The sequence below is a fragment of the Hypanus sabinus genome, chromosome 5 (assembly GCF_030144855.1).
Source record: "Hypanus sabinus isolate sHypSab1 chromosome 5, sHypSab1.hap1, whole genome shotgun sequence".
NCBI classification, from domain to species: domain Eukaryota; kingdom Metazoa; phylum Chordata; class Chondrichthyes; order Myliobatiformes; family Dasyatidae; genus Hypanus; species Hypanus sabinus.
In genome coordinates this window covers 75,420,047-75,445,904 of record NC_082710.1, presented here as the reverse complement: position 1 = coordinate 75,445,904, position 25,858 = coordinate 75,420,047, and the positions used below count along the sequence as shown (strand labels likewise).

Sequence of the window (25,858 nt, the reverse complement as noted above, 5' to 3'; positions counted from 1 at the left end):
CTCCATGAAACAGCTACCCTATCTGCACACTGTCCTGCCAATGTAGAGGAGTTTTCAATTGTTGAGATTGGAGAAAGTCCACGTCAAACATATGGAAGAACTGTTTAGGCCCCAGGATGGTTGTGAGGGAGGAGATGTAAGGACGTCTCCCACCTTCTGCTACTGCAGAGCAAAGTGGTAGGGGTCAAGAAGAGGTCTGTGGGAAGGTGTGAATGTATCAACAAGTCAGAGGGAGTGGTCCCTACAGCAGAGAGGGATAGGGTCGTGATAATGTGGCTGGTATCTCATGCAGGTGGCAGAAATGTTGAAGGATAAGCTGGATGCAGAGGCTCATGGGTAAGCAAGGACAAGGGCTGTATTCTGTTTGGAGGAGGTGGAGTTAGGAGCTGAAGGTATTAGAAACAAGTGAGTAAAATTCCAATATCTGCAGTCTTGTGTCTCCAGATTATAATTTTTCCCAATTTTGGAGACCTTTCTTCATGGTGTTCATCTTTCATTAAACTGAAGGAAAGGGGAGGTTTGGTAACTGTGTATCTTGTTCATGATCCGCGAGGTAGATTGACAACTAAATGGCCTTCACAGAAAGTCTGGAGCCTGACTTGATGTTCTTGTTTTACATTTCTGAAACCCTGTCAGATATTTGCTATGAATCAATTAATATTTTTTAATCTTGAAAGGTGTTTGCAATTCAGATCGTTTGAGGATGTTGACTGAAGTTTTGAGCAGTTACTTTTTTGAAAAATCAAGATGTTCTTAAGGGGGCTTAGGGTCCTAATATTTTTTTAAATTTAGACTTATACTTTAAAAAAAATATCTACAAGTATTTTCTAAGATGTAGAGCTTTAAAATGTGGCCAATCATTTCCTGTTATGTTTCAAGATACATTGATAAAAGATTGATTTCATTTTAGGTTTTAACAAATACCTTTTTAAATTTTCATACTTCGGTTATTTTAAAATTGTGTATTAACTTAACCTTTGCATCATTTCTTTTAGCTCCCTGCTCTCAATTTCAATCACAACAGTTCAGGAGCATTTAGATTATTGTGCACCAGTTCATTCGTAGAATCAGAATCTGCTGTTGCTGATTTGTGGAGTTGTTCATTTTATAGTTTAGAATTTTTAGCTTCCCATGCGATGTTGGCATATTTTTGATATACAGGTATCTCGCATTCCATGCAGAACTATGATAAACATTAAATCTGTTAATTATAAACTTTTATAGAAAATTATACAGTATGTTTTTAACACTTTTTCACTGGATCTTTAAATTTCTCATCTACAACACTTCAACTACATCAAAAGGAAGAGAAAAACAAAAAGATAAAATGGGAAGTCGGTAATAGACGAAACGTAATGAAAAAGCAGAATGATAAGGAGCAAGATGAAAAGCTGCGCAAAGTGGAAGAGAATAAGAAAGATGAGTAGGTGTCATTTTTTTATTACGCTCCTCTTTATTGATTAATTATTCATTGTTGAAAAGGTTTTTGTTTGAAAGTTATATGTGGGTACTGTTCAGTAGTACCCTGTCTGAAGCTAGAGATCTATACCCAAGGTGGAAATGATTTGTCCATTGTTTCTTTGCCATGTGCCTACAAGAGTTAGACAATATTATGAAGGAAGAGGTGTTGGTGGTCTTACGGCAGATAAAGTTGGATTAATCTCTCGGGCCTTATCAGATCCTAGGAATTATGAGGAAACAAGAAAAGATTCTGCTGGTGTTGCTATTTAAGAAGGGGTGCAAATAAAAGCCAGGGGACTATAGGCTGGTAATCCTGTTGTCAATGGTGAGACAGTTACTGGAAAGCTTCTGAGAGATAGGACCTGTCTGCATTTAGAAAGGCAAGGATAGTTAGCACTGTTTCGTGCAAAGGAAATTGCCTCTCACATTTGAAATTTTTGAAGAAGTGACAAAGAGGGTTGAGGGCAGGACAGTAAATGTCTGTGGAATTTAGCAAGGCCTTTGACAAGGTCATACATGTAGGCCAATCTGGGAGGTAAAATCACATGGGATCCAGAGTGAACTGGCCAGTCGAATATAGAATTGGCTTGGTGGAAGGAATCAGAAGGTAGTTGTGGAGGTATTTTTCGGATTGAAGGCCTGTGACCAATAGCACTGGATTAAAGGAGGCTCTTGTTGCTTTGTGAGCCAGAAGGAGATCAAAGAATCTATTGGACATAGGATTAAAGGAAAATTGTGACATCTAGAGGCACTAACATTTAGACAAAGCACCTTGGAAGAAAGTAATGCAAGTTCAATGGGATGAAATGCTGAGGGCATGACAGTTGGCAAGGAAACAGTTAAAATTTAGCAGTGTTTGGAAAACATTGATATCTCATTGGATTATGAGCCTGGGAAAGTCCAAGCAGCATATTAAAAATCATTTTTATTAAGATTGATAAGAGCAAATGTACATTTTAGAATAGTTTGTAGAAACTGCAGATGTGCTATGGGGAAGTTATTAACAAATACTAGAGAACTTTATCAACAGAAGAAAAAGTATAATTAAAGTGGCAAAAACATTAAACAAATAGAAAACAAAACAACCCGGCTGCAGAGCATTTTTCTCCTTAAATGCTGTATTCAATAAATTTAGATCTATTCTTGCATCTAGACAAACCAAAGAGGAGAAAGAAGGCAAGAAAGAAGAAAAGCTTAACTTCAAGAAAATAGAGAAAAAAAGAGGTATGAATCACTTTGTTTTCGTTGTGATGTAATCATAAAAACAACAAAATTATTTTATAAAATATAGCTTCATTTGTCTTTATTTACAGAAATGTCAATGGAATTGAGACTACAAAAATTGCACAGTGAAATTAAGTTATCCCTGAAGATTGACAAACCTGTGAGTATTCACTGAATTGGTTGAATACAAAATTTAGGCTGTTTTGAACATTGTAATCCTTACCAATCTCTACATTTTTCAGTAACATTTCTTTGCTAAGTGGTTGTGTTTAAAAACGCTGCTCCCAATTTTAAAAAATTTAAGCAGGAGACTACATTGAGTTAATCAATCAATCAGATTTATTGTCACTGAGTATAATGTGGAATTTGTTGTGAGGCAGTACAGTGCTAAGGCGCAGGATAGATGTGTCCCGTGCAAGAATGGCGGGGGTAGATAACTGGCTGGAGAAGTGCATAGTTAAACAGGGCTGGATGTGCACAGTGAGTCGCAGGGCCCTGGGGGGCGTTTTAGATAGATAATGATGTTCAACTACATAATTCCCTGTAAGTGGTAACATACACTCAGTGGCCACTTTATTAGGTATCTCCTGTATGTTCATGGTCTTCTGCCATGTGTTGCATTCAGAAATGCTTTCCTGCACATCACTATTGTGATGTGTGGTAATTTGAGTTACTGTTGTCTTCCTGTCAGCTTGAACTAGTCTGGCCGATCTCCACTGACCTCTCTCCTTAAGGTGTTTTTACCCATAGAATTACTGCTCGGTAGATTTTTTTTGTTTTTCGTACCAATATAAACCCTAGAGACTGTGAAAATCTTCCCACAGAGGCAAATGTTCTGTGAGGCTGTTACAAAATGCTTATTATCAGAGTGTATGACTGACCCTGGCAGAAAATGTTCTGGGTGGCTAACCACATATGCTACAGCTGCCAATTCTGCTGCCCGTGCACTCATGGTTTTGGGTAACTTTAGGTGGAGAGGTAGGTAGAGCTGAGGAAGCAATGCGATTGCAGCAGGATTTGGACAAATTGGGAAAAAAGTGGCAGATGGAATACAGCTGGTAAATGTACAATAATGCATTTTGGTAAAAGGAACAATAGTGCAGACTATTATCTAAATGGGGAGAAGGTTCAAACATCAGGGGTGCAGAGGGACTTGGGAGTCCTTGTGCAAAACTACCAGAAGGTTTATTTACAGGCTGAGTCTGTGGTAAAGAAGGCACTGTTGGCATTTTTTTAAAGGGGATTAGAATATAAAAGCAAGGAGATATGCTGAAGCTTTATAAGACACTAGTCAGGCTGCACTTGGAGTATCATCAACAGTTTTGGGTCCCATATCTCAAAAAGGATGTGTTGTCATTGGAGAGAATCCAGAGGAGATTCACGAGAATAATTCAGGGAATGAATGGGGTTAACATATGAGGAGCGTTTCGCAGCTTTGGGCCTATACTCGTTGGAATTTAGAATAATATGGGGGGGGGGGGAGGATCTCATTGAAACCTACTGAATGTTGAAAGGATCAGATAGGGTGGAAGTGGAGAGGACATTTCCTATGGTAGATGGTATCCAGAACTAGAGGGCACAGCCTCAAAATTGAGGGGTGATCTTTTTGAACAGAAGTAAAGAGGAATTTTTTTTAGCCAAAGAGCAGTGAATTTGTGGAATGCTTTGCCACAGACTGTGGTGGAGGCCAAGTCCATGGGTATATTTAAAGCGGAAGTTGATAGTTTCCTAATTGTTTAGTGCATCAAAAGATAAGGCGAGAAGGCAGCTGTATGAGGTTGAGTGGGATCTGGGGTCAGCTGTGATGAAATGGTGGGGCAGACTTGATGAGCTGAAAAGTCTAATTCTGCTGCTATGTCTTGTGGTCTCATGGGACTGTGACCACAACTCCTTATCTTCCAGGATAGCTATAGATAAGGATAGGAATGGCCCTTGTGGGAGAGTTTTAAATTGGAGTAGGGTGAATTACCAGGGCATTAGCCTGGAACCATGAAATATTAATTGGGAACACCTTTCCTTTGGCAAGTCTACATCATTCTGGAGGTCTGTAATTAGTAGAATTCTGCAGGGATCTGTGCTGGGACTTTTGCTGATGTGATATTTATCAATGAGGGTGTTTAAAGATCAATTGCACAGAGTACAGGAAAGGTATACTCCTGTTAGAAGGAAGGATGGGGATAGTGCACTGGAGGTTGAGGGGAGATCAGGTCGAGGTTTCCAAGATTAAGAGTGGCATAAATATGGAGTGGACGGAGTAGCTGTTTTCCAGAGTTGAAATGTCTAATACTAGAGGGCATGAATTGAACGTTAGAGGTGGTAGGTTCAAGGGGGATGTGAGGGTTAAGTTTTTATTGAAGAAGTTGTATATGCCTGGTTTGGTGGTAGGGGCAAATACATGTGGGGCTTTTAAGAGATAGGCACATGAATGTAAGGAACATGGAGCGACATGGATATGGTGTAGGTAGGAGGAATTAGTGTTTGTGTGTTGTTGATTTGCTTTCTAGCTGATTAGGCATAACATTGTGGGGCGAATGGCCTGTTCTTGTGCTGTACTGTCCTATCTTGATCAATCTATTTCTTGAGAATTATAAAAGCAAATAAAATGCAGTTGTAGGTGAGGGCCATTGTGTCCTGCAGTGTTTCTGAAGGCAAGTGCCTAATGTGGCTCAGTGATTCTCTGGATGAGACAACATTATGTGAGATTCTGGATGTTGAAGCAGAGAGAATAGATGCCAGAAGCCAAGGCATCAATGGGAATGAGGAGCATAAGTTTGCAGCTGATAGCTGTGATATTGAGGGGTTCGTAGGGAGTGTAGGGTGGAACAGAGTGGTTACTCTGGGTTCTGAGGACCTTACCTAATAAGTTGGTGTGAATAATGGCTTGTTTTTGAACAAGTACAGCCTTCTTTTGAAAAGTCTTTAAGAATATAAAGGAATTTTGGAAATGTTAGGAATTTGGCACATTAAGCATAATTTTTTCTTGAGAAAATTCTGTTTTTTGTTTTGTACCTTAATTTTTATTAGTTTAAACTATATTGAGAAAGTACATAATGATACAAAAGCAGTTTTGGTTTGGAAACACAGGTTAAGATGGCATGTTTCTTAAAAGGTATTTATTCTAAAGCCTTTGTGTGACCTGTAATTTCTATCCTTTTAGGATGTTAAGAAATGTACTGAAGTGCTTGATGAACTCTCTGCGCTCCAAGTCACTCCACAACATCTGCAGAAACATAGTGAACTAATTGCTACACTGAAAAAGGTTGGATTGGCTAGAATTTCAAACTCTTTAAACAAACCTTATCTGTTGCTCTGCCTTTGTTTAATCTTACTTGAATGTGCTACAAAGCAAAACATTAAGTATTAATGAGTTAATCAGTCATGGAGTTCCTCAAGCTTCTAGTTGTCTGCTTTTAATCACTAGATAACAGAAAGAGGGGATTTTAAATATCAGTGAAGATATTTATTTCTCCTTTTTTAAATCTACAATTTGAGACAAAATAATCATTTGGATTAGCACATGAATCTATGACAGCCAGCAGGCAGTTATTACAGGCAATGCTGGAGGAACTCAGCAGGCCAGGCAGCATCTATGGAAAAGATTACAGTCGACGTTTCGGGCCGAGACCCTTCATCAGGACCTGCTGAAACGTTGACTGTACTTTTTTTGAAAGGTACTGCTTGACCTGCTGAGTTCTTCCAGCAGTTTGTTTGTGTGTGTGTGTGTGTGTGTTGCTTGGATTTCCAGCATCTGCAGATTTTCTCTTAATTGTTACAGGCAAATCATATTTGGCAAAATGCATTTTGAATTATAACTAATTCATTAAGTAAAGAATGCTGCTGATACAGAGAAACAATCAGCTGTTTCACATTTGTAATAGAAGAATTGCAGGTGTATTGGGTACAATAAAAATGCATAGGACAGTACAGCACAGGAATAGGCCCTTCAGCTAATCTCTTTCTGCCTGGACTTGGTCTATATCCTTTCATTCGATGCCTATCTAAAAGCCTTCTGCACATTATTATTTACCTTTATCACCATCCCTGCAGAGGCACCTGCCACTCTGTGTGGGGGGTGGGGGTGGGGGTGAAGCTTGTCCTGCACTTCATCTTAGAACTTCACCCATCTCACTTTAAATGTGTTCCCTGTAGTATTAAATATTACAGCTGTCTATCTGTGCCATTCATATCTGTATAGACTTCTATCAGATCTCCCCTCAGCAAGTTTGTCAGACCTTTTCCACCTATAAGCACATATCCTCTAATCCAGGCAAACCATTTCAACACGCCCTCTTCATGGCCTCCACATCCTTTCTTAATGGGTTGGCCAAAATTAAATGCAGATTAAATCCAGGTGTGGCTAAACTGAGTTTTTAAAGTTGCTCTATAACCTCCTGACTCTTGAATTTAGTGCCTTAACTTATAAAGGCACACATGCTAAACACCACGTTTACCATCCTGTCAACTTGGGTGGCCACTTTCAGGGAGCTATGGAATTGGACATTCGTGCATTATTGCTATTAGGAGTCCTGCCATTAACTTTATAGGTTTCCTTTATTATGTTTGATCTCCCGGAGTACAACACCTCATTTTTCCTAGATAGAGGTTAATACTGGTATTTTTCTGTCACTGTTGCAACTTTCTCCACTAACCACAATGCCACCAAAGTTTTTGTCTGCTGTGAACTTAGTAACCCGTCCATCCATATTTTCATCAGTTATTTCAATATATCACACTAACAGTAAGGATCCCTGCCAAACTCTGCTAGTCACAGTCCTCCAGCCAGAATAAATCTCATCGACTTCTGTGGGCAACCACTCTTGAACCAAAAGGGTCCAAATCATCTTGGGAATCATGCATTTAGTCTTCTGGATGAAGCTGGCATGAGGGACCTTACTAAAATCCACATAGACAACATCCATTGCTCAACCTTCATTGATAATCTTTGTCACCTCCTTGAAAAAACTCAGCAAGATTTGACCTGCCCAGACACAACGCCCTGCTACCTGTCCCTAATTATGGTATGTATTTTTAAGTATTCATAAACTTTATCCTTAACAACCCTGTCCAATAGCTTCACTACCATTGACAGCAATCTCATTGGTCTGTCGTTTACAGTATTTTGCATTTCGACCAAAGGAATGTCATCAGACCCTTGTTACTCCTTCAGGGCCTCACCCGTGGCAAGAGAGAGCACATAACTCAAAAATTATTGCAAGGAGTACTAAGAGAATAGGATTTACAAGTATTTAGATAGACAGGGACTTGTTATGGAAAGTCAACATGGCTTTGTGCGTGGTAGGTCATGTTTAACAAATCTATTAAGTGTTTTTCAAGGAGGTTACAAGGAAAGTGGATGAAGGGAAGGCAGTGGATGTTGTCTACATGGACTTCAGTAAGACCTTTGACAAGGTCCCGCATGGGAGGTTAGTTAGGAAGATTCAGTTGCTAGGTATACATGGTGAGGTAGTAAATTGGATTAAACATTGGCTCAATGGGAGAAGTCAGAGAGTGGTATGGAGGATTGCTACTCTGAGTGACTGTGACTAGTGGTGTACCACAGAGATCAGTGCTGGCTCCATTGTTATTTGTCATCTACATCAATTACCTGGATGATAATGTGGTAAATTAGATCAGCAAATTTGCGGATGATAGAAAGATTGGAGGTGTAGTGGACATTGAGGAAGGTTTTCAAAGCTTACAGAAGGATCTGGACCAACTGGAAAAATGGGCTGAAAAATGGCAGATGGAGTTTAATTCAGACAAGTGTGAGGTGTTGCACTTTGGAAGGAAAAACCAAGGTAGAACATGCAAGGTAAATGGTAGGACACTGAGGAGTGCAGTAGAACAGAGCAATCTGGGAATACATATACATAATTCCCTAAAAGTGGTATTACAGGTAGATAGGGTAGTAAAGAGAGCTTTTGGTACATTGGCCTTTATAAATCAAAGTATTGAGTATAAGAGTTGGAATGTTATGGTGAGGTTGTGTATGGCATTAGTGAGGCCGAATTTGGAGTATTGTGTGCAGTTTTGGTCACCAAATTACAGGAAGGATATTAATAAGGTTGAAAGAGTGCAGAGAAGGTTTACAAGGATGTTGCCGGGACTTGAGAAACTGAGTTACAGAGAAAGGTTGAATAGGTTAGGACTTTATTCCCTGGAGTGTAGAAGAATGAGGGGAGATTTGATAGACGTATATAAAATTATGATGGGTATAGATAGAGTGAGTGCAAGTAGGCTTTTTCCACTGAGGTTAGGGGAGAAAAAGACCAGAGGACATGGGTTAAGGGTGAAGGGTGAAAAGTTTAAAGGGAACATTAAGGGGGGCTTCTTCATGCAGAGAGTGGTGGGAATGTGGAATTTGTTGGCAGATGAAGTGGTAAATGTGGGCTCACTTTTAAGATTTAAAAAAAACTTGGATAGGTACATGGATGAGAAGCGTATGGAGGGATATGGTCCAGGTGCAGGTCAGTGGGACTAGGCAGAAAAATGGTTCAGCACAGCCAAGAAGAGCCAGAAGGCCTGTTTCTGTGCTGTAATGTTCTATGGTTCTATGTCATCAATAACCTGGGACTAGTCTTTGAAAAAGCCCAGCACCACCTCTTTATTTCAAAATGTCTTAATCTGTTATGTTCCACATTGATCTCCCTGTCCAACACATTGTCCGTGGTGAATAAGACACAAAGTACCATGGGACCTTGCCTGTCCTGTCGGGGCATACTAAGGGTCTCGGCCCGAAACATTGACTGCTCATTTCAATGGATGCTGCCCGACCTGCTGAGTTCATCCAGCTTGTTTGTACCTGTTGATTTGACCACAGCATCTGCAGTGTATTTTGTATTTCTTAAAAGACCCCATTGTTTCCGCCTCCATCACTGCTGCCGGCAGCCCATTCCACACACTCGCCACTCTCTGTGTGTTTAAAAAAAAACCCTTACCCAACATCTCCTCTGTACCTACTTCCAAGCACCTTAAAACTATTCCTTCTCGTGTTAGCTACTTAGTCCTTTTTCTTCCCTAAATTCGTTCAAGATTTCCTTACCTCGCCATCCTTGTCTTTCCTTCTTATTGGAACATACCCGTCCTGGTATTCTGTGCATTTGGTCTGTATCCACCCTCCACATGTTAGATGTGGACTTGCCCAGAAAATTTGTTCCCATTCCCGTTCAGTTCTCCCTAACTCCTGCCCACTGCAATTCCCTACAATTTTCTACAGGTTTAAAAATGCTAATTTGTTTTCTCGCAAAAAGAGATTATGGAAGATGTTCTTTTTTTATGTCAAGTATGCAGTCTTTTATTTGGTATCAGAATCTTGAGGTGCTTTGTATCAAGCTGTATTTGGGATAGATCTTTATTGCAGGTTTTTTTCATTCTCCATTTACCATTGTTTTTATGGATGAGAATGTTGTTATTTTCTGCATTACATTTTGAAGATGATAGCATGATCTACTTGCTATGATTTTCCACTTAGAAAAGGGAACAGAGTTTTGATCTGTTGGTTTTGCCGTTTGTAATTGTACCAAGTGAGGAATGTGTTGCAAATGGAAAGAATGTGCAGTGATGCAAGGAAGTTATGTTCAGTTAATTTGTTGGTTTTTGACACTTAAAATTGCTTTGCAGCACGGTAGATGGAAGCATTGAAACACTGGTCACATGCTCACTATGCAAAATGGTGCATTGGCTGACTGTAAACTTAACACAAACACTTGTTGAAAGTTTAGAGATAGAGCAGGCTGTGGGCTGGTTTTTATAGCAATTACATTGTCAAAGAAAATACAGCAAAGACACTTTCTTATTCTTGCCATTTCTATATTTATGCTATGTAGTTACTTGACCCTGATATCCTCCAAATAGAAGTCTACATTTTCCACAATTATTTCAGTTTGTTTTCTTTAGCCTCCTTTCATTACAGATGCGGAACTACAAAGCCAGCCAAGACATAATGTTCAAGGCAGATATGATTTACAATAAATTTAAGTCCATGTTCTTGGTTGGTGAAGGTGATTCGGTGATTGCACAAGTGCTGAATAAATCTCTCGCTGACCAGCGGCAGCATGAAGAAGCTGCTAAGGCGCGAGAACAAGAGAAGAAAGTTGATCAATTAGAAACTAACAAGAAGTCTGAAAGCACGGAGGAACAAGCACCGGGTAAATTAAATTTTCTTTCTCTTACCTTACGTAGTTTACACTGAATACACTAAGTTAAGATCACTTGTGTACTTCAGAGTGGTGACCTGTATTTACCATCATAGCAGCTGTTTTCTTTCATTATCTGTTCAAAGCAGAATATTTGAACAGCATCTGGTACCTCCAGATCCAGTAGGTGCCAGTTTCCATGGGTGACATCTTAAATGTGTTAATTTGTAAGAGCCTTGTTTTTTCATTACAGGAACTTGATGTTGATTGCAAATCTCACCCCCTTATTAACAGTAGAGCCAGTTGACTGGCCTTCAGTGAGGTTATTTCCTTTCAATCTCCCTTGCTTAGGTCACCCAATCATATGTCATACCCTCAGCAGCATTGTTGTCTTGGATATAGGACCTTCCTGCAGAAAAGGTGGACGCCATGGAAGGATTGTCTACAGATTCACTGTGGGTGGAGGTTAGGAACAGCAAGGGGTCAATAACTCTACTGGGTGTTATTTATAGGCCGCCCAATAGTAATGGATATTGAGGAGCAGATAGGGAAACAGATCCTGGAAAGGTGTAATAATAACAGAGTTGTTGTGATGGGAGATCATAATTTTCCAAATATCAGTTGGCATCTCCCTCGAGCAAGGGTTTTAGATGGGGTGGAGTTTGTTAGGTGTGCTCAGGAAGGTTTCTTGACACAATATGTAGATAAGCCTACATATTGAGGAGAGGCTGTATTTGATTTGGTATTAGGAAATGAACCTGGTCAGGTGTTAGATCACTCAGTGGGAGATCATTTTGGAGATAGTGATCATAATTCTGTCGAGAGATAGGAACAGACAAGTCAGAAAAGCAATTAATTGGAGTAAGGGGAATTATGAGGCTATCAGGCAGGAAATTGGAAGCTTACATTGGAAACAGATGTTCTCAGGGAAAAGTAAGGATGAAATGTAGCAAATATTCAGGGGATATTTGTGTGGAGTTCTGCATAGATACATTCCAATGACACGGAATTTATGGTAGGGTACAGGAACTGTGGTGTACAAAGGCTGTAATAAATTTAGTCAAGAAGAAAAGAAAAGCTTACAAAAGGTTCAGAGAGCTAGGTAATGTTAGAGATCTAGAAGATTATAAGGCTACTAGGAAGGAGCTTAAGAAGGAAATTAGGAGAGCCAGAAGAGGCCATGAGAAGGTCTTGGCGGGCAGGGTTAAGGAAAACCCCAGGGCATTCTACAAGTATGTGACGAGCAAGAGGATAAGACGTGAAAGCATAGGACTTGTCAAGTGTGACAGTGGAAAAGTGTGTATGAAACCGGAGGAAATAGCATTTTCACTATGGAAATGGATCTTGGTGATTGTAGTGATGACTTGCAGCAGACTGAAAAGCTTGAGCATGTAGATATTAAGAAAGAGGATGTACTGGAGCTTTTGGAAAGCATCAAGTTGGATAAGTCGCCGGGACCAGATGAGATGTACTCCAGGCTGCTGAGGGAGGAGAGGGAGGAGATTGCTGAGCCTCTGGTGATGATCTTTGCATCATCAATGGGGATGGGAGAGGTTTCGGAGGATTGGAGGGTTGCGATTGTTGTTCCTTTATTCAAGAAAGGGAGTAGAGATAGCCCAGGAAATTATAGAGCAGTGAGTCTTACCTCAGTGGTTAGTAAGTTGATGGAGAAGATCCTGAGAGGCAGGATTTATGAACTTTTGGAGAGATATGTAGTCAGCATGGCTTTGTCAAGGGCAGGTTGTGCCTTAGGGCCTGATTGAATAATTTTTTTTTGAGGATGTGACTAAGCACATTGATGAAGGAAGAGCAGTAGATGTTGTGTATATGGATTTCAGCAAGTCATTTGATAAGTTACCCCATGAGAAGCTTGTTGAGAAAGTAAGGAGGCATGGGATCCAAGGGGACATTGCTTTGTCGATCCAGAACTGGCTTGCCCACAGAAGGCAAAGAGTGGTTGTAGATGGCTCATATTCTGCATGGAGTTCAGTCACCAGTGGGGTGCCTCAGAGATCTGTTCTGGGACCCTTACTCTTTGTGATTTTTATAAATGACCTGGATGAGGAAGTGGAGGGATGGGTTAGTAAGTTTGCTGATGATACAAAGGTTGGGTGTGTTGTAGATAGTATGGAGGGCTGTCAGAGGTTACAGCGGGACATTGATAGGATGCAAAACTGGGCTGAGAAGTGGCAGATGGAGTTCAACCCAAATAAATGTGAAGTGGTTCATTTTTGTAGGTCAAATATGATGGCAGAATATAGTATTAATGGTAAGAATCTTGGCAGTGTGGACGATCAGAGGGATCTTGGGGTCCGAGTCCATAGGATGCTTAAAGCAGCTGTGCAGGTTGACTCTGTGGTTAAGAAGGTGTATGGTGTATTGGCCTTCATCAGTTGTGGAACTGAATTTAGGAGCCGAGAGATAATGTTGTAGCTATATAGGAGCCTGGTCAGACCCCACTTGGAGTACTGTGCTCAGTTCTGGTTGCCTCGCTAGAGGAAGGATGTGGAAACCATAGAAAGGGTGCAGAGGAGATTTACAAGGATGTTGCCTGGATTGGGGAACATGCTTTATGAGTATAGGTTGAGTGAACTCTGCCTTTTCTCCTTGGAGCGATGGAGGATGAGAGGTGACCTGATAGAGGTGTATAAGATGATGAGAGGCATTGATTGTTTGGATAGTCAGAGGCTTTTTCCCAGGGCTGAAATGGTTGCCAAAAGAGGACACAGGTTTAAAGTGCTGGGGAGTAGATACAGAGGAGATGTCAAGGGTAAGTTTTTTACTCAAAATGGGCTGTGGCAAGGGTGGTGGAGGCAGTTATAGGACCTTTAAAGAGGCTTTTGGATAGTTAAATGGAGCTTAGTAAAATAGAGGGCTATGGGTAAGAGTAGTAATTTCTAAGGTGGGGACATGTTTGGCACAACTTTGTGGGTTGAAGGGCCTGTATTGTGCTGTAGGTTTTCTATGTTTCTAAAAAACTAATAATTCAGCTTGCATTTGAGCATCAAGGTTTCACAGATTCAAAGTACATATGTCACCAAATATGACCCTGAGATTCATTGTTGCAGGCATACACAGTAAAATCAAAGAAACACAATAGCATCAATGAAAGACCGCACTAACAGGATGGTCAAACAACTAATGTGCAGAAGACAAAAACTGTACAGTACTAAATAAATAAGTAATAAATATTGAGAACATGAGATGAAGAGTCCTTGAAAGTGAGTCCATTGTTTGTGGGATCAGTTCAGTGAAGGGGCGAGAGAAGTTATCCCCTTTGGTCTGAGATCCTAATGATTGAGAGGTAATAACTTTTCCTGACCTGGTGGTGTGGGTCCTGAGTTCCTGTACCACCTTCCAGATGGCAGCAGTGAAAAGAGTGCATAGCCTGGGTGGTGGGGGTCCTTGAAGATGGATGCTGCTTTCTTGCGACAGCACTCCATGTATATGTACTCAGTGGAGGGGAGGGATTTACCCATAATGGACTGGGTACTTTTTGTAGGATTTTCCATTCAAAGCCATTGGTGTTTCCATGTAAGGCTGTGATGTAGCCAGCCAATATACTCTCCACTACACATCTACAGAAACTGTCAGAAGTTTGAGATGGTATGCTGAATTTTCGCTAACTTTGCAAAAAAGTCTTTATTATTCCTCCATTTTAAGGGATGGAGAGAGGAATTTTGACCTTAAAAGACAATATATCTGGTATCTCCAGGAAATTTTTGGTACATTTGGTATTACGGTTTTTTCATTCTTTCGGCAGAAGGAGACGAAGCTTCCAAAAGGCAATGCTCCACTAAGGAATTGAATTGCAGAATCCTTCAGCTTGATTTGTAATTTAATTGGTGATGAAAGCTCTTTGATACAACCCAGTCAGAGTAGGTGACAATGAGAGTAATCAGAATTCGTTTTTGTACTTGTCCAGCATCCGTGATTTCTACTAGGAGAGATGAATATTGAGTGACTTCAGTTTCAAATACAAATAGAACTGTTTTTGTTTTAGTCAGATAATGACCTACAAAAAAGGGAATTCTTGTTTTGCTCTTGTATTTTCATTAAATTATAGAAATATACAGAACAATGGACCCTTTTGCCCACCTTCTCCGTGTCGACTGTGATGCCTATCTATGCTAATACAATTTGCCTGCATTAGGCCAATATCCCTCTATGCCTCTCCTATTGAAGAACCTGTCCAAATGCCTTTTAAACATCATATTTGTGGATGCTTCCAGCACCATTTCAGGCTTGTCCTAGATACTCACCACATTATTAGTGTATTGCAATGCAGCACAGGAAGAGGTTCTTTAGGCCAACACAAAGTACACTACAGATGCTAGGGTCAAAGCAACGCGTACAACACGCTGGAGGAACTCAGCAGGTCGGGCAGCATCCGTGGAAATGAGCAGGAATATCCCCTCCCTGCTTCCCCTCCCACACCCCTTGATTTTTCCTCTTATTGGTTTTTCACCTGGCACCTACCAGCCTTCTCCTTCCCACTTTATAATACCATGGGCTCTTAACTTGTTAAGCAGCCTCATTTGTGGCACCCTGTCACAGGCCTTCTGAAAATCCAAAAACCTCTTGTCTATCCTGCTTGTTATTTCTTCAAAGAATTCTGCCACATCTGTTGGGCAAGATTTTCCCTTGAGGAAACCATGCTGACTGCAGCCTATTTTATGATGTGCCTGCATGTATCCTGAACCACATCCTTAACAATCATCTCCAACATCTTCCCAACCATAGAGGTCAGACTAACTGGCCTATAATTACCTTTTTTTCTGCCTCCTTCCTTTTTGAAGAGTGGAGTGACATTTGCAATTTTCCAATCCTCCAGAACCATGCCGGAATCCATTGATTCTTGAAAGATCATTACTGATGCCTCCATAATCTCTTCAGCTACTTCTTTCAGAACCTTGGGGGTGTAGATCATCTGGTCCAGGGGATTTATCTACCTTTAGACTTTTCAGTTTCCCAAACAACTTCACTCACTTCTGCTCCCTGACTCTCCAACTTACAGCGTACTGCTAAATTATCACCAACAGTGAAGGTTGATGCAAAATACTTATTCACTCTGTCTGCCATTTCCTTGTCTTCCATTACTACCTCTCCAGCAACATTTTTCACTGGTTCAATATCTACTCTTGGTTCTCTTTTACACTTTACGTATCTGAAGAAACATTTGATGTTTTGTAATATTGGCTAGCTTACTTTGTATTCCATCTTTTCTTTCTTTTTGACTCTTTCAGTTGCTTTCTGTTTTTTTAAAACCTTCCCAATCCTCTAACCTCCCAATATATTTTTGCTCTATGATATGCCCTCTCTTTGGTTTTTATATTGGCTTTGACGTCTCTTTAGGCCATGGTTGTATCATCCTGCCATACTTCTTCCTTTGGAAACAACTATCCTGTGCCTTCCAAATTGCTTCCATAAACATTGCTGTTCTGTCGTCATCCCTGCCAGTGTTCTTTTTCCAGTCAATTTTGGCCAGCTCCTTTCTAATGCCTCTCATTTACTCTACTATAGTACTAGATTATCTGACTTAAAACTTCTCAATCTCAAATTTCAGGGTCAATTCAAACACCTTATGATAGCTTTCCTCTAAGGCTGACACTCTCTCATTGATTCCGATTCATTGCACAACACTCAATCCAGAATAGCTGATCCCCTTGTGGGCACAACCATGAGTCGCTCTAAAAAGCCATCTTGTAGGCACTCTACAAATTCCCCCTCTTGAAATCCCACACCAACCTGATTTATTGAAATCCCCCATGACAATTGTATTATTGTCCTTTTTGGCATGCGTTTTTCATCACCTGTAGACTTCAAATTACAACATCTTTGCTACTATTTGGAGCTCTGTACATAACTCCCATCAGGGTCTTTTTACCATCAGTTTCTGTGCTCTACCCACACCTTCCAATCCTGAATTTCCTCTTTCTAAGGATTTGAGTTCATTTTTTACCAACAGAGCCACACCTCCCCCTCTGCCTTTTGATACAGTGTGACATTTGCAATTCTCCAGAAGTGTCAGGAAATGTGTGGTCGTGCATTTGGTAGATGGAATAAAGACATAGACTATTTTTTAAATGTGGAGAAAATTAAGAGTTCAGAAGTGAAAAAGGGACTTGAGAGTCCTTGTGCAGGATTTCCTGAAGGTTGCAGGTTGAGTTGGTGGTGAGGAAGGCAAATGAGAACTTGGATATAAAAGCAAGGATGTAAGACTGAGAATTTTCAGGCATTGGTCAGACAGCACAGAGTATTATAAGCAGTTTTAGGTCCTTCATGTAAGGAAATGAGCTGGCATTAGATAGAGTCCAGCGGAATGAAAGGGTTAACATATGAGGAGCATTTCATGGCTTTAGGCCTATACTCAAAGGAGTTTAGATGAATGGGGGGGTCGGGGAGGGGGGGGGGAAATTGCCCTGAAACTTTCCTGTAGTCGGCGAGTCTATGACTGGAGGGCACAGCCTCAGAATAGAGGGATGTCCATCTGGAATAGATGAGGAATTTGGCCATAGAGTGGTAAATTTTTGCAATTCATTCCCACAGATGGCTGAGAAAGCCAAGTCATTGGATATAGTCTAATGTAGTCTAATATAGTTTTTTTTCTGTGTTGTTTTTTACGTAGTTCAGTTTAGTTTTTGTACTGTCATGTAACACCATGGTCCTGAAAAAGCGCCTCATTTTTACTATGTACTGTACCAGCAGTTATGGTTGAAATGACAGTAAAAAGTGACTTGATATATTTAAAGCAGAGGTTGATGGGCTCCTGATTAGTCAGGGTGTCAAAGGTTACAGGGAGAGGCAGGGGAATGGGGTTGAGAAGGATGACAAATCAGGCATAATGGAATGGCAGTGCTATTGTGAGTGAGGAAACAGATTTGATAGGTCTCACGGACAAGGACTCTGGACACGCAGCCTTGGTAGTAAAGGATTTTGTTTACAGAAGGCAAATGTGGGAAAATGGCAACAGGAGCAACACACGTATACAATTTACAGTAGTCGGATTGGCAATAAAACACACGGACAGTTAATAACGAATGTGGGAGAATTGTGTGCGAACAAAGCGTGCGCGCGCGCACACACACTGTCAATATGATACCCGCCCCCTTGACTTTATGCAGGCACAGCTCTTCTGCTTAGGGACAATACCCACACTCCCATCCCTATTCAATACACAACTCACCAACGGCAGGGTGGCCCCTCGGGAATAGCAAAAAAGAGAGCGAGTCAAGCACACGTGGCTTCCTTTATAGTGCAGCAGGGCTGGTGAGTCCAGTTCAGGTAATTCATGGGGAAGCCAGTGGCTCGGTGCCAGCCGAGTTAAGCTGATTACAAAGGCCAATTGCCCGAGGCCAAGTACAAGGCTAATTAAAGGAGCCAGTGGTTAGGTGTGCATTGATGGGTGAGGAGGGGTCAAACTTTGATTGGCAGGTGGTGTGTCTTTCGACCAGGTAATGGGCACGTGACAGTTACGACCCCTCTAATACAAGTACAGACTCAATGGACCAAATGGCTTAATTCTAGTCTTGTGTCTTATGATCTCTAATTCAGGCAATATCCTGGTAAATCTTGTCGGAACCCTCTCAAATCTTTCCTGTAATGGGCTGTCCGGAACTGCATGCAGTACTCCATGTGCAACCTAATCATGTTTTATACAGCTGCACTCCCCTAGAGATGAAAACGATCATGCCATTCTATACAGTTACCACTATCTACTTTCTGCTGCTTTCATGGATGTGTGGATCTTTGACGCCAATGTGCCTCTGAATGTCAGTGGTGTTAAAGATCCTGTCATTAACTGTATTTTTCCTTTTGTACCTTGCCCTGGTTCGGGGCAAGTCCTATTTGTTATTTTTCTCCCTATAGCTCTAAGTGATCTATATCATGTTATATCTTCTGGCAATTTTCATCATAGTCCACAAAAGTTTTATGACATGTACAAACTTACTGATCAGTCTGCACTTCTGTCCAAGTTATTTACTTGTATCAAGTCAAGTCACTTTTATTATCATTTTGACGATGTACAGTCAAACCATGGTGTTACATGGCACAGTACAAAAACTAGACTGAACTACGTAAAAAAACAACACAGAAAAGAAAACAACTATACTACACTAGACTACAGACTTACCCAGGACTGCATAAAGTGCACAAAACAGTGCAGGCATTACAATAAATTATAAACAGGACAATAGGACAGTAAGTTGGTGTCAGTCCAGGCTCTGGGTATTGAGGAGTCTGATAGCTTGGGGAAACAAAAATTCCAGATTTCTGCAGTATGAAATTTAGTAGGGCTTAATGTTTATCCTTTTTATTTGATGGTGGTTAATGAGGCTGTTTTCTTTCCTCACAGATGCGAAAACAATGAATGGAGAAGTTGCATCACAGGATGCAGAGAAAGGCCACTCCCTGAGAAAAGTGGATAACAAGGCTGGGGATGAGAAGAATAAAACAGACCCTGTGCAGCCCCTTCCAAACAGGTGCATGTTTTTAAGTAAATTATGGAGCTCAGGTGGAAGTTCATAAAGATCCCTGGTTATTTTCATTTTTTTTGTAGGTAGCTTCCAGGGATGGCAAGCCTGCCACATCAACAGACAATAGACAATAGACATCGAAGCTGGCACGTGCAAAAATTCTGTTGTCATGCAGCATGCAATGCTGCCCTTTGATTCTTTAAACCCCACCCATAATAAAATATATAGGATGATTACCTTTACTTCCAAATTAAGCAGTGAATGACTTCTTTTACAATAGACAATAGGTGCAGAAGTAGACCATTTGGCCCTTCGAGTCTGCACCGCCATTTTGAGATCATGGCTGATCAATTCCTATCAATACCCGGTTCCTGCCTTGTCCCCATATCCCTTGATTCCCCTATCCATAAGATACCTATCTTACTCCTTCTTGAAAGCATCCAGAGAATTGGCCTCCACTGCCTTCTGAGGCAGTGCATTCCAGACCCCCACAACTCTCTGGGAGAAGAAATTTTTCCTTAACTCTGTCCTAAATGACCTACCCCTTATTCTCAAACCATGCCCTCTGGTACTGGACTCTCCCAGCATCTCGAACATATTTCCTGCCTCTATCTTGTCCAATCCCTTAATAATCTTATATGTTTCAATCAGATCCCCTCTCAATCTCCTTAATTCCAGCGTGTACAAGTCCAGTCTCTGTAACCTCTCTGCGTAAGACAGTCCGGACATCCCAGGAATTAACCTTGTGAATCTACGCTGCACTTCCTCTACAGCCAGGATGTCCTTCCTTAACCCTGGAGACCAAAACTGTACACAATAGTCCAGGTGTGGTCTCACCAGGGCTCTGTACAAATGCAAGAGGATTTCCTTGCTCTTGTACTCAATTCCCTTTGTAATAAAGGCCAACATTCCATTAGCCTTCTTCACTGCCTGCTGCACTTGCTCATTCACCTTCAGTGACTGATGAACAAGGACTCCGAGATCTCTTTGTATTTCTCCCTTACCCAACTCTACACCGTTCAGATAATAATCTGCCTTCCTGTTCTTACTCCCAAAGTGGATAACCTCACACTTATTCACATTAAACACCATCTGCCAAGTATCTGCCCACTCACCCAGCCTATCCAAGTCACCATGAATTCTCCTAACATCCTCATCACATGTCACACTGCCACTCAGCTTAGTATCATCAGCAAATTTGCTGATGTTATTTTCTATGCCTTCATCCAAATCATTAACGTAAATGGTAAACAGCTGTGGTCCCAATACCGAACCCTGTGGCACCCCACTAGTGTTCTGAGAAACACCCATTCACCACTACCCTTTGCTTTCTATCTGCCAACCAGTTTTCTATCCATGTCAAAGTCTCCCCCCACCCCCCCCCCGATGCCCTGAGCTTTGATTTTACCCACCAATTTTCTATGTGGGACCTTATCAAATACCTTCTGAAAATCGAGGTACACTACATCCACTGGATCTCCCCCATCTAACTTCCTGGTTACATCCTTGAAAAACTCCCAACAGATTAGTCGAGCATGATTTACCCTTGGTAAATCCATGCTGGCTCGGCGCAATCCTATCACTGCTATCTAGATATACCACTATTTCATCCTTAATAATGGACTCTAGCATCTTTCCCACCACCAATGTCAGGCTGACAGGTCGATAGTTCTCTGTTTTCTCCCTCCTTCCTTTCTTAAAAAGTGGGATAACATTAGCCATTCTCCAATCCTCAGGAACTGATCCTGAATCTAAGGAACATCGGAAAATGATTACCAATGCATCCGCAATTTCCAGGGCCACCTCCTTTAGTACCCTAGGGTGCAGACCATCTGGACCTGGGGATTTGTCAGCCTTCAGTCTTCTCATCACCGTTTCCTTCTGAATGTCAATCTGTTTCATTTCCTCTGTTACCCTATGTCCTTGGCCCATCCATACATCTGGGAGATTGCTTGTGTCTTCCTTAGTGAAAACAGATCTAAAGTACTCATTAAATTCTTCTGCCATTTCTCTGTTTCCCATAACAATTTTACCCAATTCATTCTTCAAGGGCCCAACGTTGTTCTTAATTATCTTCTTTCTCTTCACATACCTTAAAAAGCTTTTGCTATCTTCCTCTATATTCCTGGCTAGCTTGCGTTCGTACCTCATTTTTTTCTCCCCGTATTGTCTTTTTAGTTAAGTTCTGTTGTTCCTTAAAAACTTCCCAATCATCTGTCCTCCCACTCACCTTAGCTCTGTCATATTTCCTTTTTTTTAATGCTATGCAATCTCTGACTTCCTTTGTCAACCACTGTGGCCCCTTTCCCCCCCTTTGAATCCTTCCTTTTCTGGGGGATGAGCTGATTTTGCACCTTGTGCATTATTCCCAAGAATAACTGCCATTGCTGTTCCACTGTCTTTTCTGCTGGGCTATCCGTCCAGTCAACTTTGGCCAGCTCCTCCCTCATGGCTCCATAGTTTCCCCTGTTCATCTGCAACACTGACACCTCCGAGCTGCCCTTATCCTTCTCAAATTGCAGATAAAAGCTTATCATATTGTGATCACTACCTCCTAATGGCTCCTTTACTGCGAGATCGCTTATCAAATCCTGTTCAGTACATAACACTAAATCCAGAATAGTCTTGTCCCTGGTCGGCTCTCGTACAAGCTGTTCCAAGAATGCATCCCGTAGGCACTCTACAAACTCCCTATCCTGGGGTCCAGCACCAACCTGATTCTCCCAGTTCTCCTGCATGTTGAAATCCCCCATAACTACTGCGACATTACCTTTGCCACGTGCCAATGTTAACTCCCTATTCAACTTGCACCCAATATCCATGCTACTGTTTGGTGGCCTGTAGACAACACCCATTTGGGTCCGTTTGCCCTTACTGTTCCTCAGTTCTATCCACACAGACTCTACTTCTCCTGACCCTATGTTCCCCCTTGCAAAGGACTGATTCTCATTCCTCACCAACAGGGCCACCCCACCCCCTCTGCCCACATTTCTGTCCCTACGATAGCACGTATACCCTTGTACATTCATTTCCCAGGTCTGATCTCCCTGCAGCCATGATTCCGTTATCCCAACAACATCATAGTTACCCATTCGCACCTGGGCTTTAAGCTCATCCGCCTTATTTCTGACACCGTGCATTCAGATATAGAATTTTTAACCCATTTCTCCTCTCTCTATTTGAATCGCTGCCTATTGTGCTTAACCCAGATCCCCGAACTCCCATCGGGCTATACGCCCCAATATCGAGATATTTTCACAGGGTATGTCTCAGTGCTCGCTAGGTGCCAGCTTGACAATTGTTAAAACATCTGATGTTGGATAATACATTTTGAAGTTCTCGCAGACCTGGTGTACACATCAATATTTGGATAGTGAATGGTACTGGGTGGGCCCGTTGGAACTGGATTCGCTCTGCTTACAGTTTTTCTTCTGTTTTTGGGTGAACGCTCGATATTCATCAATAACAGTGATAAATACTGTAGGCACTTTAGTACCTCCATGAATATTTGCTTTTTGGCAGTTAAGATATATTAATAAAACTGTTACCCAAGTTTATCCATGAGATATATTAAAATTGTTTAACTTTTTCGGCGTGTTCTGAATGCCAGATACACCAGCAAAGAAACAAAAAGGATTAAGTGATGAGGCAGAGGGTTTTGATGGGTTTTCAGAAAAAAGAAAAAATGTATTCAGCATATTAAGAATTTGCCAGTGAGCAGAAACAGTAAAAGGTAGAATATTGCAGATGGGGACAAAGAAAGCAGAACAGCTAACAAGCTATATCAGCTCATGTAAATTTCATTCAATTTATCTTGATATGAGTTCTAGGCTAGGCTAGTCATTGTTGCTCGATTTTGTAAGGGTAATGAAATATACCTAGAACTGGTTAAATTTGTAACATTACCTGAGCACGTTACAGGAATAGAAATGTATAAGAACTATTTGGTTGACAAGTTGACCTTTCAATGACAAATGATGGTGCACCCAGTGTGATTTGTAAAGAGGCAGGTTCTATTAATCTGTTTGCAAAGTATGTCGGGCATCCAACAATTCTGAATTGGAAATTTCAAAATTCACGTATTATACAGACGGTGTAACATTAGGCTGAATTTGGAAATGTTGAAGTTTTACTGGGTTGGATAATTATTGAAATGCAATTGATTGATTCACAAAGCAGCTAAATTTGGAGGCAAGAATATGTTGACTAAGAGCTAAACTACAGCACATTGAAGGAGCTTAGTTAGTGACTGGACCAAAGAGAAAAACCCAGAGAATAAGGTTCTAGATCTTTGGAATTCCATTCCTGAATCTTTTAACTGTCTGAAAAATCTTTCAATGGCAATATTAATAGTATTCACCACTCCTGTCTTAGATTGTGAAAGTCTCGGCTAATTAATAACTAATGCCTGTCATGATCTTGCTGAAATAATTTAATGTAGTCAATTCTGCTACTGATATTTCTTCCCAGGTAGCTAAGCCCTAACTCTCTTCTTAGTGATTTTTTGACTTTCAATGGTAAGCTTTCATCTTAGTTGTAGATTGTTTTATTGCTAATACCAGCTGTAATCTCATCAAAGCCTATTAACAGTAACTTGTACTGATGTAGCATCTTATAAATTTAATAAACTGATGCTAGCTCAAAGGATGAGAAAATAAATGAGTAAAATCTTGCTCAAGTTGGTAGTTTTCACTAACATTTTGATAGCGGTGTGAAGGCTTGAGGAAGTTTTAAATAGCAATTCAAATTTATCACTCTGGATTTCCTCATTTTTACACAGCAGCACATTACAGAAATTACTCTATGCCCCGAGAGGTGGGAATGATGTGAATAACACTAGCTGGCATACCTTGTGTCTTTTCTCTCAGAAGGGGCTTCACTTCCCTTAAAATCATTGTCCTCAAGCTGACTTTTAAAGGAGAATGAAATGAGAATGTAATCTTTTTTTCATTTCAGTGAGCAGCATCCATCTGATGTTTTGCATTTGGCAAAACAACCATCAACTGATACTGAGACTGGTCAAGTGGAGATGGAACCACCTACTGAAAGCTGAACAGTTTTAATCAGTCTTTTGTCACCAAAGTTAAAACACAACCCTTCATTTGAAGTTTGGAGGTGGGTGGGAATGGAAGCTGTTTTTTGTATTTTGTAATTGTTCTAATATGTAGGAAACTTGTTATTTAACACTGGATATCCTCTTTAGAAGAAGAAAAAAAAATCCCAGGAAAAGAGTATAGCAGCAAATAAGCACATAATAATATCACCACATGAAACTGCCAAAGCCTAGGTGTAAATTTGTTTCTCTTCTACTTCACCCACATTCTGAAATGTTTTGTATAATTTGTAAGGTGATGGATTTGGATGTGTATAGTAATTCAGTGGTGTTTCAATGCTGTTTTGTATTAAGGCCAAATCTTACCTGCTACCAAATATTCAACTAGGTTTTGCTGCTCTATGTTGAAATTGCAGTAATGTCAGAAATATTTCTTAAAACATTTTTATATTTTACTTTGCTCTGGAAAAATAGCTAAATATTCATACTAGCTTAGTAATTTTTTTTATAATGGCCTGTAATGTTTGTGAAGATATTCTTCGGTTTGAATTGATTTTGTTTTTATACTTTGTGATATTGAAAGCTTCTACAGGTAAAGCTGCAGAAATGCTTTTAATGTGTTGTATTTGGCTTTGTTCAAATGGGGAGGGATTGGGCTTTAGATTTTGCTGTAAACTTGCATCAAAATGTTTGCTTTGTTCAATGATCAATATTTTTGTTTAAGGAAAAAACTATAGTTATTAGGATAGTGAGTGTGGATATATTCTTAATGCTGGAATTGCAGATAGTAAAGAAACATTGATTTTTTTATTTTGTAAACTTGATTGAGTAACTGTAGCTAAGTATTTTGCACTAAAGGTGCACAAGATTATTTGGTGTCAATAAAATAATTTGCAGTACATTCTCAAACTTGCTCTAATGAAATGTTTTCTTGCTGGATAAGTAGCAGTGGACAATAAAGGATTGCATTGTTTATGAAGCAGTATGGAGGCCAGTTATATTCTGCAAGTAGCATTCAATCCAGGTAAGTGTTAGGTGTTGCATTTTGAGAAGTCACATCAGGTAGGACTTGTACAGTGAATGGTGGCATCCTGGGGAGTGTTGTTGAGTAGAGGGACCTTGGGAGTACTGTAGTTCACTGAAAGTGGCATCATAGGTGGACAGGGTCTGTCAAGGCATTCGATAGAAGAGCTGTGACGTTATGCTACAATCACAAAGAAGAGAATATCTGCAGATGCTCGAAATCCAAGCAACACACGAAATGCTAATGGAACTTGGCAGGCCAGGCAGCATGTATGGAAAAGAGTAAACAGTTGATGGAAAGGTCTTGGTCCAAAACGTCAGCTGTATTCTTTTCCATAGATGCTGCCAGGCCTGCTGAGTTCCTCCAACATTTTCTCTGTGTTACTTGGAGTATTATATAAATGGGAGAGATTGTGTAGGCTGGAACTTTATTCCTTGAAGCATAGTAGATTTGTTTTGTGGATGTGTAGAAAATGAGGGGCCTT

General features: G+C 40.6%; 1 protein-coding gene and 1 long non-coding RNA gene across 3 annotated transcripts in view; one reads left to right on the top strand and one right to left on the bottom strand.

Moving 5' to 3' along the window:
* The window catches only part of psip1a (PC4 and SFRS1 interacting protein 1a), a 67,237-nt gene extending 41,978 nt beyond the window's left edge, over positions 1–25,259 (top strand). The window contains exons 9-15 of the mRNA XM_059970130.1: positions 1,305–1,423; positions 2,615–2,685; positions 2,775–2,845; positions 5,843–5,944; positions 10,598–10,832; positions 19,177–19,303; positions 24,254–25,259. Coding sequence (XP_059826113.1) covers positions 1,305–1,423; positions 2,615–2,685; positions 2,775–2,845; positions 5,843–5,944; positions 10,598–10,832; positions 19,177–19,303; positions 24,254–24,350 — 822 coding nt within the window. The 3' untranslated portion in view covers positions 24,351–25,259. The remainder of the gene's footprint in view (positions 1–1,304; positions 1,424–2,614; positions 2,686–2,774; positions 2,846–5,842; positions 5,945–10,597; positions 10,833–19,176; positions 19,304–24,253) is intronic.
* On the bottom strand, positions 13,840–19,168 carry LOC132394248 (uncharacterized). 2 transcript variants are annotated; one of them, XR_009512234.1, is made up of 2 exons: positions 15,591–19,168; positions 13,840–14,760 (listed from the first exon to the last, which is right to left on the bottom strand). It is a non-coding gene; the product is annotated as an uncharacterized LOC132394248 (long non-coding RNA). The 2 variants fall into 2 exon arrangements; XR_009512235.1 differs by having other exon boundaries at positions 13,840–14,757.
* Positions 25,260–25,858: the final 599 nt, after the last annotated feature.